At 39.1% G+C, this 16,632-nt stretch overlaps 1 protein-coding gene across 3 annotated transcripts in view; it reads right to left on the minus strand.

The window, feature by feature from the left end:
- Positions 1 to 16,632, minus strand: part of LOC115223453 (calcium homeostasis endoplasmic reticulum protein) — a 135,758-nt gene that overhangs the window by 84,610 nt on the left and 34,516 nt on the right. For 2 of the 3 annotated variants that reach the window (XM_036512661.1, XM_029794029.2), the window contains exon 3: positions 5,975 to 6,052. The exons of the other annotated variant lie outside the window; for it this stretch is intronic. In XM_036512661.1, coding sequence (XP_036368554.1) covers positions 5,975 to 6,052 — 78 coding nt within the window. The remainder of the gene's footprint in view (positions 1 to 5,974; positions 6,053 to 16,632) is intronic. 3 annotated transcript variants of the gene reach the window in all.

A 16,632-nucleotide genomic window follows, 5' to 3' on the forward strand; every position in this document is an offset into this window, starting at 1 on the left:
CTTTTACTTGTTTCAGTCATTTGACTGTGGCCATGCTGGAGCACCGCCTTTAGTCGAGCAAATCAACCCCAGGACTTATTCTTTGTAAGCCTAGTACGTATTCTATCGGTTGTCAAGCGATGTTGGGGGACAAACACAAACACACACACACACACACATATATATGACAGGCTTCTTTCAGTTTCCGTCTACCAGATCCACTCACAACGCTTTGGTCAGCCCAAGGCTATAGTAGAAGACACTTGCCGAAGGTGCCACGCAGTGAGACTGAACCCGGAACCATGTGGTTGGTAAGCAAGCTACTTACCACACAGCCACTCATACGCCTATATATATATATATATTTTATATCTGTTTCAGCTATTAGACTGTGGCTAAACTGGAGCACCATGTTGAACAATTCTCAGTCAACAGAATGAACCCCAGGATCTCTGATTTTTTTTAAAGCTTGGTACTTATTCTATCAGTCAATTTTACTGAACTGCTAAGTTACAGGGATGTAAATATACAAACAACAGTTGTCAAGTGGTGGTGGACAAGCACACACACACACACGCGATGGACTTCTTTCAGTTTCTAACTACCAAATCCACTCACATGGCTTTAGTTGGCCCAAAGCTATAATAGAAGACATTGGCCCAAGGTGCCAGAGAGTGGGACTGATATACATACATATATATATATTATCATGTAAGTGGCTCTTCTATTCAAACATGTTTGGACGACTGGAAATGACACCACTTGTATGACAGTGACACTCATTTACAACTATCACAGAATGTTAAGGCATACATATATATATATATATATATATATATATATATATATGTATATATATATCAACTTAAAGAAAACTTCTAACAAGCAAGAAGAAATTTTGTTTCCTTTTAGTTATTGGAAAAGAATTGAATAATATCCGAGGGAATACTTTTTACTTTAAACACCATTAATTCCTTTCAAGTGGCTGCAACACAAATTGAACCAGCTGTGCTGAAATGAATGCCAGATTTGAAAAAAAAGCAGAAGAAAAAGAACATAATTTTACCTTAAAAATACCAATAACTCCCTCATGATTCTACCCACACACCCAAGAAATACCAAGTGACATTACAGCATAAGTATTTACATTTAAATTATACATAAGAACAACAAAAAATACAATGTAAATAAGAATATATAGAAGAAAGATATAATCACTGAAATTAAATATTTGATTATTTATGATTATTTTATATGAAAATAAATAAGAAAATTTATGATTAATTTGTACAATGACACAAACAAACACAAGCTAATTTTGTTCTTTTTTAGTTGTTGGAGGGGTGAAAAAATGTAGTTTTAAAAGAAGTTGGTTTAAGAAATATAGACGTAATATGAAAGGAGGTGTTGGAATAAAAGACTCAAATTTTGGTGTACTGTCTATGAACTGTAATAAGATGGAATGGCCCACTCTGTTGATAAGCCATTCTTGTATTAAATAGAAGACATCAGGGTCAGTCTCTTCAGCAAAACACACATACATACTGAAACAGATATTCTACAGCAAAACACCCTTCTTACTGCCAGCTCTTTTTTCCAAGCAAGGTAATATTTTCCCAAGACCAGACATGCTTTTGCAGGGATGTTGGAAAGGAATGACATTTATTCATAGGCATACTATGTCAAGATAAAGGGGGACACACACACACACAGCAGTCTTCTTTCGGTTTCCATTTGCCAAATCTACTCATAAAGTTTTGGCTGGCCCAGGGCTATATTAAGACACTTGCCAAAGGTGCCACAGAGTACAAATGAACCCAAAATCATGTGGTTGGGAAGTAAACTTCTTAACCACACAGCCATATATATATATATATATATATATATATATATATATATATATATAAATATATATACATACACACACACAGACATGCACACAACTTGTAAGATAACTAGACAATAGAAAGGATTTAACCAAGAATGCTATTTCCACTGAAATGGATGGAACTGAGAGAGAGAGAGAGAGAGTTGTGTGTGTGTGTGTGTGAAGGAAAAGAGAAAGGGCCACACAACTGACGGGCCAGCCAGCTTTATGAAAGAAAAAGAGAAAAGAAAGGAAGAGGGCCCATGTCTAGAATGCAAGAAGATGAAGAATAGAAGAGAAGGAAATAATAAACTTTCTCAATGATAGATGTGTAAAAGACAGCAAAACAAGGATGGAATCAGTGAGTTGAGTTAAGGCAGGTTGCACTTGGTATAAAAATGGGGACAATATATTTTGGACAGAAGCTAAAATGAATGGATACGATTAAAATAACAACAGAAATACATTTCTTGTTATTTCATGAAAATCAGAAGGACACACACATACACAATAATTTAAAATACAACTATATATATATATAAATGTGTAGAAAAATACAAACTGGGACAAAAACGTAAAACATTTAGAAGACGATACAAAAAACATGGACGGGACATTCAAAGCCTTCAATCTTCAGTCAAGAACCGGATCATCCTAGCAATTTCGGCTGAATAATCTTATATATATAATACAAAATAGGACAAGAATGCAAACTATCCAGACAACTAGGTGATACAAAAATGGGACAACAAAACATCCAGATAGACAATACAAAAAAAAAAAAAGGACGGGTCATTCGAAGCTTTCTATCCTCAGTCAAGAACTGGATCATCCTCGCAATTTCGGCTGATTAATCTTGAGATTGCTCCAATCTGACCCGTCCTTGTTTTTTTTTTTTTGTATCGTCAATCTGGATGTTTCGTTGTCCCTTTTTGTATCACCTGGTTGTCCGGATGTTTTGTGTTCTTGTCCCATTTTATATTTTATATATATATATATATAGCAGCGTACATACACTTTGTTCTCTTATATATATATATATATATATATAGTAAATAAAAATGAATGAATAGTTTAAAACATCACTATATGTGTTTCAATAGTATGCTTTAATTAAAATACAAATCCATCACATAACATACATGTATTGTAATCCACCAGCCCTTTCTTCCAGTGATATTCAACTATATATATATATATATATATATATACACATATATACAGATACATATAAGAAAAGAGATGACAAAGGAACAAATGATTGCCTTATTAACTTCATTGGCTTACAGATGTTTCTGCAATAAGATGGGGTGGACTTGTAGTTGAATGCCTGAATAATGCCTTACAGTTTCATCCAAGCCTCAAACATGAAAGTGCAATTTATTTGGGAAAACAAATTTCCCAAATAAATTGTACCTCATGTTTGAGGCTCTGATGAAGCTATAAAGTGTTTACTCAGGCACTCAACTATCAGTCAACCACATCTCACAGCAGAAACAGCTGTAAGTCAATGAATGAAGTTCATAAGATAATTGGTTATTCCATTGTCACCTTTTTTCTTATTAGTGCTCTGTACTCGACTAATGCTTCATTCAGAAGTAATATACATAGTGAATTCTACACCAGATTATTAATACATACATAAATACATACATACATATATATATATATATATATATATATATATATATATATATATATATTCTGGGACAGATATATATATATATATATATATAGGTACAGAAGGAAGGAAGGGTAGATTTTGTCATGAAGCTGTGAAAAGTTGGTATTTCGTAATTAGTTAACAAAAATGTGCAGCTTATAGAAACAATGATGAATGATGAAAACCTTAGATTCAATATATTTTTATGCATCATACTAGAGTGCCATATTGGTAACCCATTAAATTAACCCATTAAATTTGTGTTTTGGGAACAAGTACTGGTAACCCATTAAATATGCATCGAGGGAACACATACTGTCAACCTACTGAATTAATGGTTTTGGGAACATACTACCCATCCATTAAACTGGTCATTTGGGAACATACCGGCAACCCATTAAATCAGTGTTTGCTGGGGAAACATACTGTCAGCCTATTAATATTTGGGAACATACTGTTGTCCACCCATTATACTGGTGTTGTGGAAACACACTTACAACCTATTAATCATGCATCATCTCATAGCTTTGACATTTCAATGATGTGATTGTTATTTTTAAAATAGCATTTTAGAGCAGGCGCAAGAGGCCAGATCTGGTCAGTTTGAACACCAAATATGTTCAATATTTGGGCTGGATATGGTTAGTTTAATGCAAAAGGGTTAAATCACTGTTTTGACGATGCATGCCGTCAAATTGTAGAATGCTGTCCATTTATCATATGTCAATATGGAGCTACGTGCTTATGAGTTTCTACTTGACAACAAGAGTCAAATTTGAAAGTTTACTGACAGTTATCTGTCCCAGAATAATGGTGAGGAAGTACCAGAAGGTGCTGGGTAGAACACTGTTCATCTACCCTAATCATTGTCCTTGTCTACCATCATCATCATCGCCTTCATTTTCATGCCAGATTTTTCCATGCTGGAGTGGGTTGGATTGGTCTGTTATACAAAATCTAGTCAATCGCTCATCACAATTGGTTTGTCCCCTATTTTCTGAGGTCCAGCATGCGCATGCGCATACGCACTTAAATATTTAAGAGCAAAACAATCAGCCAAGATAAGTGTTAGACACAAACCTTGTGACTGGCCCACATAGCTACATAGAAATTTCCATGACCACAGACCAAGGCAAATGGCTCAGTCTACTTAGCTGTTAATCAGTCACCTCATCACCATATGTCTCCTTTCCTTGATGGCATGGGTTGGACAGTTTGACAGGATCTGGCAAGTAGCAGGGCTTTGTGAGTTCTAGTGTCAGCTTTAGCATGGTTTCTACAGCCGGATATCCTTCCTAATGCCAACTACTTTACAGTATTTACAAGGTCCTTTTTTCATGGCACCAACATTAGTGAGGTTGCCAACTAAGTTGCAAGACAGAAAAAGAAAAGAAAATCCCCCATAACTAAGTGAGAGGGTATTACGGAGGGGGAGATGGTTTTATACCAGGTGCTGTGAAGTTAAACTATGAAAGAGGGGCAAGAACAGATGTCTTGTTCTAGAAGAGATGCATGGCTAGTTCACATTAAAAGGGGAAGTAGGAATACTTGGAAATAAGATGAAGATGAACACAAGTGTCTGCAGTGGGAGGGAGCAATGTGTAATTAACAAATGTTCTGTAAAATGTCAGGCTCTGAGCCTAAGTGCTTCTCTGCAAGTTCATAGTTTGGAACAAGGATGGGTCCCAACCAGTCTGACATATTTCCAGGTACAAACAACAAGCCAAATTCTTCAAATGGTACCCCTAAAAGACCTAAATGAGTTGCAAAATGTCAGGAGATCTGTAGAGCAGAGGGGGGAGAGTACTTAGAAGGAAAAAAAAAAAACCGGAATATGAAGCAAAGAAAAGAAAAATGGAATTTCTGAAGCTTTGCCAGACTTGGAAATAAAAACTAAATGTAAACAACAAAACATAATACCATCAAATAATGATAATAATAATAATAATAACAACAAGTGTCTAACAAAATATCAATAATAATGTTAATAATAATAATAGTAATAATAATAATAATTATAACATTAACAGACATATTCCTCTTGGCCTCTTGCTTATTTTTTTTAGAGAATGGAGTGGGGGAAATGGGGGTTTGTTTTTAGGGACCAGTGGGTCAGTAATCAGGTCATAGGTAGCATTGTATGAAACACGGTGGTGGTGGTGAACGGCATGAAGGTAAAAGGGATAGGGGCAGTGGTGGGGGTGGTATCATTATCATCATTCAAACAATTGCATAATGAAATGCACTTTTGGGCACTGGCATCAGCATGGCATCTGATGGCCGCGTTGGTGGTGGAGAGCACAGGAGGGAGGGGAGGTGGTAGTGTAAGGTGGAAGAGTGGGGGTGTGGTGTGGTTGGTGGAGGATGCTGGAGGTGGACGGGTGGGGAGGGTCGGTAGTAGTAGTAGCAGCAGCAGCAACATTTATAGTAGCAGAGGTCATGGAATGAGACAAAACACACATTACCACTGAGGAGGCAGCTAGGACCCTGATAATGGAAATGTGGACCAGACTCGGGAACAATGTGAGGATTTTGCAGAAAACCTTTAACAAAAAGATAAAACCGACAATTAGGTGACAGGTTTAAGATAGAAACAAAAAAAAAAAAAAAGAGAGAGAGACAAATAGAGAGAGTGTAGGGCATGGTAGGCAAAAAATGAAGGACAGAATGATATATAGACTGAAACACATACACACATGTACAAACTTGTATATATATATATATATATATATATATATATATATATATACATATATATACATACATGAATAATAAATACATACACGCAATGGTAATGAACTTGGGGAAAGGAAAAGCCTTTCTTGTTTAAAAATAATTTGAATCATTATTATCGTTATGATTATACTGCCACTTGAATATGTAAAAAAAAAAATATAGATTTCAATATGTGCATCATATATATAGAAACATACACATGCACACAAACAGGTGTGTACATTCACAAATATATTATAGAGTTCATGAATTGGATATATAATCTAGATTTTTGACACAAGGTTGTTTATACTGGAAATTGATGAAACAATTGTAAACAATATATTAAAAGAAAGTTGCTAACTTCAATGTTCTTTATCATACATACACAAACACACACACACACAATACACACATGTAAAATCAAGTCAAATACTTTTGTTTGAGGAAATATCCATCTTTATAATGCATGCTGCACTTATGAGGTGCATCTATGGATTGCTTTTATAATGTGACATCATATATTACCAAATACTGAAACATATGTAATAGCTGCCATAAAAGAATACCATGTTGAAATCCTTCCTTATTGATGTGCTCATTATATTATGCCCTCTTCAGACCATAGAAGAACCCTGTGTGATCACATCACAATGGGAGGGAGTTTAATGCCAAAATTCAAAAGGTAAAATTGTCACACAGTGAGCACAATCATTTCTACATATATATATATTATATATATATATATATATATATAATATATATATATATGTATATAATATATATTTCACTTTTGGATTTGGTTTGCAAGATTCTTTATATGAGTTCGTGTGTTGAAGCATATTCTGTTGTGTCTGTGGAGAGTTATTTTCTTTTTGTGCCTTATCATCATCATCATCATCATCATCATCGTTTAACGTCCGTTTTCCGCGCTAGCACGGGTTGGACAGTTCGACTGGGGTTTGGGAAGCCAGGGGCTGCCCCAGGCTCCAGTCTGATCTGGTAGAGTTTCTACAGCTGGATGCCCTTCCTAACGCCAACCACTCTGCGAGTGTAGTGGGTGCTTTTTTTGTGCCACCTGCACAGGTGCCAGGGGGGTCCGGCATCGGCCACGATCGGTTGGTGCTTTTAACGTGCCACCGGCACGGAAGCCAGCCAAGGCGGCGTAAATATTTATTTTATTATAAATGCAAAACAACATCACAGAGGAATCAATGTAAGCTTAAATAATAAACCACGATAGGTGAACCACAATATGGCGAAGGATTACTGTAATACCCAAAGAAAATCAGAAGACATTATGTTTAGTATTTGATTGGAACTTGGATATACAAAGAGTTCTAAGCATTGGTTAACAATTATGCTGTCTCATTTGAAATAGCAATTTTTCAATATACATATATATATATATATATATATATAGAGAGAGAGAGAGAGAGAGAGGCATGTGGCTTAGTGGTCAGGGTGTCAGCATCATGATCGTAAGATAGTGGTTTCGATTCCTGGACCAGGGGACACGTTGTGTTCTTGGGCAAAACACTTCATTTCACGTTGCTCCAGTCCACTCAGCTGGCAAAAATGAGTAACGCTGCGATGGACTGGTGTCCCATCCAGCTTGGGAACACATACGCCATGGAAACCGGGAAACTGTTTTATTTATATTTCCTGAGCGCCATACTAATACAATTGTTTGTTTGTATTCCACCTGCCTTCGTCTTTTGTTCATTTCCATAAACCTGCCTTCGTCTTTTGTCTATTTTCATAAAGCTTCCCGTTATATATATATATATATATATATATACAAGATTACGAATACAAAAAGAAAACATAGGAGGGACAGGGTTTAACTAATTCTGTATTAATTTAATGCTTAAAAAGAAGCTAAAGTGTCCTGATGTTTTGAACACTAGGCCTTCATCAGTAAAATGACTGAGAAAAATATAGTTGGGGAAAAAAATGAGGCAAGAGTGTAGGTAGTGAATGAAATTGAGATTAGGCATGCTAAGAGTAAGGGAACAAGAGAAGGGGAGAATGAGGAAAAGAGAGACAAAGAAAATGGTGAAGTGATCAAGGGAGTTTGAGTACAGTGTAAGAAATAATGAAAAAAGGGAGACATGGTCTACTTAAGCATCAGAAATGGCTGTGTGGTAAGTAGCTTGCTTACCAGGAGTGGCTGTGTGGTAAGTAGCTTGCTTACCAGCCACATGGTTCTAGGTTCAGTCCCACTGCGTGGCACCTTGGGCAAGTGTCTTCTACTATAGCCTCGGGCCGACCAAAGCCTTGTGAGTAGATTTGGTAGACGGAAACTGAAAGAAGCCCGTCGTATGTTGCCAGCATCGCCTGGCCCTGTGCCGGTGACACGTAAAAGCACCATCCGTTCGTGGCCGTTCGCCAGCTCTGGTTGGCGTTAGGAAGGGCATCCAGCCGTAGAAACACTGCCAGATCTGACTGGGCCTGACGAAGCCTTCCAGCTTCACAGACCCCAGTTGACCCGTCCAACCCATGCTAGCATAGAAAGCGGACGCTAAACGATGATATATATATATGCGTGTGTGTGTTTCTCCCCCTAGCATTGTTTGACAACCGATACTGGATGTTTATGTCCCCGTTACTTAGCGGTTCGGCAAAAGAGACCGATAGAATAAGTACTGGGCTTACAAAAGAATAAGTCCCGGGGTCGAGTTGCTCGATTAAAGGCGGTGCTCCAGCATGGCCGCAGTCAAATGACTGAAACAAGTAAAAGAGTAAAGAGTAAAGAGAGAGTATTAGGCAATGAATGCAAAAAAGACTACATGGGTAATAGTAGTTGTAGTAGTAGTAGTAGTAGTAGTGGTGGTGGTGGTGATGGCAATGGTAGTGGTAATTTTCTGGGAGAAATATTCGCTCTGTTATTCTAAGATGACAGCAACTAAAGTAAGTTGTCAAAAGAAAATGAAAGACAAGGAGGAGAAAAAAAGACAGAAATCTTTTGAAAATTCCTCAATATTGTAATAATGAGGATGAAGTTGAAACCCCGGGCTACATCGTTATACCACACGTTACAGGTAAGTGCTACATAAAAAGGCAATTATCCAAAAGTTCACCGACATTAAGACTACTGACCAGGTAATCTAAAAGATTAGCCAAGAGTCAGCGACCTTTAGTGCAAAGTGTTCTTATGCAATGTATATATACACACATATAGTCTAAAAAGTGTATATACACATTATACTAACAGTAAGTATATACACATACACTAACAGTAAGTATGAAAGTACATTGAATGTTTGTAAACAATTTTAGGCTTAAAACATATTTAGTTTTTCCAGTAAATTTAATCACACTCGAGTCACAATCGTTAGCATGCCATACAAAATTGCTTAGTGGCATTTCTTTCGTCTCTCTTTACTCTTTTTACTCTTTTACTTGTTTCAGTTATTTGACTGTGGCCATGCTGGAGCACCGCCTTTAGTCAAGCAAATCGACCCCAGGACGTATTCTTTTTGTAAGCCTAGAACTTATGCTATTGGTCTATTTTCCCGAACCGCTAAGTTACGGGGAAACAAACACACCAGCATCGGTTGTCAAGCGCTGTTGGGGGGACAAACACAGACACACACACATATATATATATATATATATATATATATATACATATATACAATGGGCTTCTTTCAGTTTCCGTCTACCAAATCCACTCACAAGGCTTTGGTCGGCCCGAGGCTATAGTAGAAGACACTTGCCCAAGGTGCCACGCAGTGGGACTGAACCCTGAACCATATATTATAAACAAGCTTTGGAAGCATTGAATGTGGCTGGTATTGTACAGACAAGAAAGTAAATTTCAAATGCATTAAAGCTGTAACAGTAAGGATTGAATATTTACCCTTATAAGACAGAAAAATTTTTCCCGCAGGTGGATACACGAGTTGAACCTGTACCCCTCAGATACTGGCTGAGTCCTCTACATACATACACACACACACACACACTCTTCTATAGTGACCACTAATGATATAGAACTGATCAGATGGATAGATAGGATGAGGGGCTACTAAAAGAACAGGAGCGGGGCGGGGGGGGGGGATGAAGGTAGACAGCTCTGGGTGGATAAGAAGAAATGTAGCTGGACAAGCAAACAGGACAGTCCGGGTAGATGATAGGGGTGGTGAGGGGGGGGGCATCTCAGTGGTGGATGGAGCAGATGGAAGAAAGTTGAAGCTGGAAGCTGAAGCTGGGCAGCAGCGAAGAGACACAATGGCCATGTTATTTATTTCTGAGTCATCACCATTGGTGATGGGGATAGATGAGGAGGGAGCCGTGAGATAAGGGTAGATGGGTGGATTAGGGTTTAACATAGATTAGTCAGAAGATAAAGCTACAACCAGATAAACATGCACAAAAACAACAGCAGCAGCAGCAGTAACATCAGAAACAGTTATCAATACCTACAATGGATTGTTCTATTTGCTAGAAATAACAGCTAAATTTTCTTCATGTTACTACACTCTATAGGTGTAGGCATGGCTGTGTGGTTAAAAAGCTTGCTTTGCAATTACAAGGTTTTGAGTTCAGTCCCACTGCAGGACATCATGGGCAAGCGCCTTCTACTATAATCCAGGGCCAACTAATGCCTTATGAGTGGATTTGGTAGACAGAAATAGTGTGAATCCCAGAGAATGTGTGTTTGTGTGCTTCTGTCAGTTACCCCACCCACCCAACTGCTTAACAACCAGTGTTGGTTTAATTGCATCCCCTTAACTTAGCAGTTCAGCAAAGTGAGTCCAATGGAAAAAGCACTAAGGGTGATTTGTTTCAAGTAAAAATCCTTCGAGGCAGTGCTCCAGCATAGCCACAGTCCAACGACTGAAACAAGTAAACGATAAAAGATATCTTGAGAAAGTAGGCTTCTTAGACCAGTAGTTCTCAGCCATGTTTTACCTAGGGACCCTCTTTTGATTCAAATTTTAGTTGGGCAGTCTCTCATAGCTATTTGATGTCTAAAAAAAATTCCTATTATATTTTTATACTCTTTTACTTGTTTCAGTCATTTGACTGCGGCCATGCTGGAGCACCGCCTTTAATTGAGCAACTCGACCCCGGGACTTATTCTTTTGTAAGCCCAGTACTTATTCTATCGGTCTCTTTTGCCGAACCGCTAAGTGACAGGGACGTAAACACACCAGCATCGGTTGTCAAACAATGCTAGGGGGACAAACACAGACACACAAACATACACTCACACACATAAATATATATATATACATATATACGATGGGCTTCTTTCAGTTTCCGTCTACCAAATCCACTCACAAGGCTTTGGTCGGCCCGAGGCTATAGCAGAAGACACTTGCCCAAGGTGCCACGCAGTGGGACTGAACCCAGAACCATGTGGTTGGTAAACAAGCTACTTACCACACAGCCACTCCTGCGCCTATATATGATGTGTGTGTGTCATGTTTATGTTAAAAGATTAACAACAGTTAATGATAATCATCATCATAATGCAATAACAACATAAGTTTCGTATTTTGGTAGAAGGCTGGCGATTTTTAAGGGGAAGAGGGTTAATCGATTACATCGGTCTCTGTGCTTAACTGCTATTTAATTTCATCGAACCTGAAAAAGCTAACCTGGGGTTAAGCAACAACATCAGTAGCGCTAACAACAGTTAATGATAATGTGACTAACAACTGCCACAAAGGCATTAGTTTCAAATTTTGGTAGAAGGGTGGCGATTTTTAGGGGCAAGTGAGTTAGTTGATTACATCAGCCTCAGTGCTTGATTGCTATTTAATTTCATCGACCCCGAAAGATGAAAGGCAAAGTTGACCTCATCGCTATTTGAACTCGGAATGTAAAGAAAATGAAGAAATGCCGTTAAGTATTTCTTTCTCCAGCACACTAATAATTCTTATTTCTTTACTGCCCACAAGGGGCTACATACACACAGAGGAGACAAACAAGGAAAGATAAATGGATTAAGTCGATTACATTGACCCCAGTGCGTAACTGGTACTTATTTAATCTACCCCGAAAGGATGAAAGGCAAAGTAGACCTCGGCGAAATTTGAACTCAGAACATAGCAGCACACTAATAATTCTTATTTCTTTACTACCCACAAGGGGCTAAACACAGAGAAGACAAACAAGGACAAACAAATGGATTAAGTCGATTATATCGACCCCAGTGCGTAACTGGTACTTAATTCATCAACCCCGAAAGGATGAAAGGCAAAGTAGACCTCGGCGAAATTTGAACTCAGAACATAGCAGCAGACGAAATACCACTAAGCATTTTTCCCGGCGTGCTAACGATTCTGCCAGCTTGCCGTCTTGGCAACAATAACAACATTAATAACAGTAACAACAACAGAGAGTATCTCCATACTCCAACTGTAGTGATGGTGGTCGTGGTGGTGGTTGTGTTTACTGCAGCAGGCTGTTCTTTGCTAGTCACAGCTATTGTGCTAAACACCAGGCTATCATATTGGATGTAATATTACAGAATCTTCTGTGCCATAATAATAATGGATGAAGACCACTCAATCTACATTGATGTGATTGGCAAAGTCACACAACAGGAAACAGAAGATCTACCAAAGCTGATGGTGAGGCAGGGTGAAACGCATCTCAGTTGCGGCCACTTGAAGGAGAAGACAATAGAAATAGCAACCAAGGCTTTCAGATCCATTAAAAAAAAAAAGGACACTTTGAATAATTTAATCCAAGATTAACTATGTCTGTCTGTAAAGATGAGATAGTCACATCTAGAATGTCTTTAATCATAGATCTGCTGCTGCTGGATCAGAGCTGACCTTGGGTTAAACAACACAAAATATCAGCATGCTACTTACTACATGGCTTTTTGACTAGCTAAAAATAGCAGCCCCTAGCCCCCATGCCACACACTACTATCTTAAAAAAAGGGAGGTTGTGAAGAATAATGTAGTCCTAAATATACTGTACTTGAAATAAAAATAAAAGCATGGATATACCGTATTTTAACATGTATAAAGAACCCCCTAATTTTGGGGGCTTAAAATTTGGAAAAAAGGTTTTGTAAGGGATTATAAAACTATCCCTATATAAGAAACTCCCATATTTTTTAAATCTAATTTATGAAAAAAAGGGTTCCTTATACACGTTAAAATATGGTAGAATGTTAGTAACGTTAGCACGCCGGGCGAAATGCGTAGCCGTATTTCGTCTGTCATTACGTTCCGAGTTCAAATTCCGCCAAGGTCGACTTTGCCTTTCATCCTTTCCTTTCGGGGTCGATAAATTAAGTACCAGTTTCGCACTGGGGTCGTTGTAATCGACTCAATCCCTTTGTCTGTCCTTGTTTGTCCCCTCTATGTTTAGCTCCTTGTGGGTAGTAAAGAAATATATATTGGCCTGATTGATCAGAAGTGACACGGGGCTAAATGACAGCAACAACACTAATAACAACAACTGGATATCTGTAGCAACAGACGAACAAAGGAACCTCTTTATTTTTGCCTGTCTTATTAGAAATAGCAGTCAAATTTCACTCAAATCACACCTTCACGCCAAAAACAGACAAACGGAGCCTGAGCAGCTCTCTAAGCTGGCCAATTCCTGTGAAACTGAACGACCCATGCCAGCCTTTAGTCAAGGAAATCGACCCCAGTCATATATATGTGTGTGTGTGTGTGTGTGTGTGTCTGTGTTTGTCCCCACCACCATCACTTATGTTGGTGTGTTTGCGTTCCCGTAACTTAGCGGTTCGGCAAAAGAGACCGATAAAATGGATGTCAAAAGATGACAATGATGATGATGATGATGATGACATATTGGGGGTGGGGATGCAGGCAGTCACTAATATAACAGATATACAGAAAGATGAGATGTCATGTCTGGAGCATCTCTGATCATAACTCTGGTTGATTGAAAGCTAGCACAGGGCTAAACTACAACTGCAAGAAGCAGCTGTAGAGAAAAACACAAACACAACTGCACACCTACGCCACTGCCGCCCACACTGAAAGTCGCACAAGCAAGCGGCAGTGGTGTTTACATGGAAGTAGCTGTGGTGCAGACAGCTAACAGCCCGACACCGAACTGCACCCGATGTGCAACGGAACAGGGGCGAGTCAAAACAAAAGTGAGAGAGAGAGAGAGATGACATCTTCCGTTGTTTCGTGGTGATCGGAGATGTTCGGCTGGAGATGCGACGACAGTAGAGGCTGCAGCCGAGGAAGAAGAGAAGAGAGAGAAAAAACAAAGGTGCAACAGATAGGCGCAGGAGTGGCTGTGTGGTAAGTAGCTTGTTTACCAACCACATGGTTGCAGGTTCAGTCCCACTGTGTGGCACCTTGGGCAAGTGTCTTCTACTATAGCCTCGGGCCGACCAAAGCCTTGCGAGTGGATTTGGTAGACGGAAACTGAAAGAAGCCCGCCGTATATATGTATATATATATATATAATATATATATATATATATATATATATTATATATATATATATATATATGTGTGTGTGTGTGTGTGTTTGTGTGTCTGTGTTTGTCCCCCTAGCATTGCTTGACAACTGATGCTGGTGTGTTTATGTCCCCGTTACTTAGCGGTTCGGCAAAAGAGACCGATAGAATAAGTACTGGGCTTACAAAAAACAATAAGTCCCAGGCGCAGGAGTGGCTGTGTGGTAAGTAGCTTGCTAACCAACCACATGGTTCCGGGTTCAGTCCCACTGCGTGGCATCTTGGGCAAGTGTCTTCTGCTATAGCCCCGGGCCGAGCAATGCCTTGTGAGTGGATTTGGTAGACGGAAACTGAAAGAAGCCTGTCGTATATATGTATATATGTATGTATGTGTGTGTGTGTGTTTGTGTGTCTGTGTTTGTCCCCCCCCCCACCACCATTGCTTGACAACCGATGCTGGTGTGTTTGCGTCCCCGTCACTTAGCGGTTCGGCAAAAGAGACCGATAGAATAAGTACTGGGCTTACAAAAAAGAATCAGTCCAGGGGTCGATTTGCTCGATTAAAAAGGTGGTGCTCCATCATGGCCGCAGTCAAAACGACTGAAACAAGTAAAAGAGAGTAAAAAGAGTATGAAACTGCTGAGTAAGAACAACAACAACAACAACAAAACCAAACTGCAACGGTAGCAGCAGCATCAATGGTGGAACAGCGATAGTGTAAGAACAGCTGAGGTGAGGAAGAGACGATGAGGTGGAACGTGAAGCTGAGGAGGAGGCGAGAGAGGGAGAGAGAAGTGGGACAAATATTGATCATTCGTCTTGTTTTTCCAACGAATGCAGCAGACGCTGGTTCCACAACAACAAAAACAAGTGCAATTTAGTGCAGCATCAGTCGACTCGGTATTGTTATGATTACGGCGTTAGAGGCAAAAACTAGCTTTGCTATTTACGTTGGCATCCATGTCAGCTGAACACGTTCTCCCCCCCCGCCCCCCACCTTCCTTTCTCTCTCACTCTCTCCACACACACATCATCATCATCATCATGATGTAAGAATTGTAGAGTATATTTAACCTTTTGGTAACCATATTTCTGTTGAAATTCACTGACTTTCATTTCAGTAAATTTTCAAAATACTTTTTTTTTACTCTTTTACTAGTTTCGGTCATTTTAACTGCGGCCATGCTGGAGCACCGCCTTTAGTCAAGAAAATCGATCCCCCCCCCAGGACTTATTCTTTGTAAGCCTAGCACTTATTCTATATCGGTCTCTTTTACCGAACCGCTAAGTTACACAGACGTAAACACACCAGTACCGGTTGTCAAGCGATGTTGGGGGGGACAAACACAGACACACAAACATATATACACACACACACACATATATATACATATATACGACGGGCTTCTTTCAGTTTCCATCTACCAAATCGACTCACAAGGCTTTAGTAAATGGAAACTCAAAGAAGCCTGCCATATATATATATATATATATATAGGTATGATTGTGCAGTAAGAAGCTTGCTTCTCAATCACATGGTTCCGGATTCAGTCCCACTGCGTGGCGCCTTAGGCAAGTGTCTTCTACTATAGCCTTGGGCCGACCAAAGCCTTGTGAGTGGATTTGGTAGATGGAAACTGAAAGAAGCCTGTCGTGTGTATATATATATGTATATGTTTGTGTATCTGTGTGTGTGTCCCATCATCGCTTGACAACTAATGTCGGTGTGTTTGCGTTCCCGTAACTTAGCAGTTCGGCAAAAGAGACCGATGAAATAAGTACTAGGCTTACAAAGGATGAGTCCTTGGGTCGATCCGTTCAACTAAAGGCAGTGCTCCAGCATGGCCACAGTCCAATGACAGACACGAATGAAAGATAACACTTTTAAAAATTCTATAAAATACCAACTCGGGAAAACAAAACTTAAATAAGATAACTCTGAAGTTACTAAACAACTTCACAATTGAGCATTATTATATATAGATG

Source organism: Octopus sinensis, linkage group LG23 (assembly GCF_006345805.1).
Source record: "Octopus sinensis linkage group LG23, ASM634580v1, whole genome shotgun sequence".
NCBI classification, from domain to species: domain Eukaryota; kingdom Metazoa; phylum Mollusca; class Cephalopoda; order Octopoda; family Octopodidae; genus Octopus; species Octopus sinensis.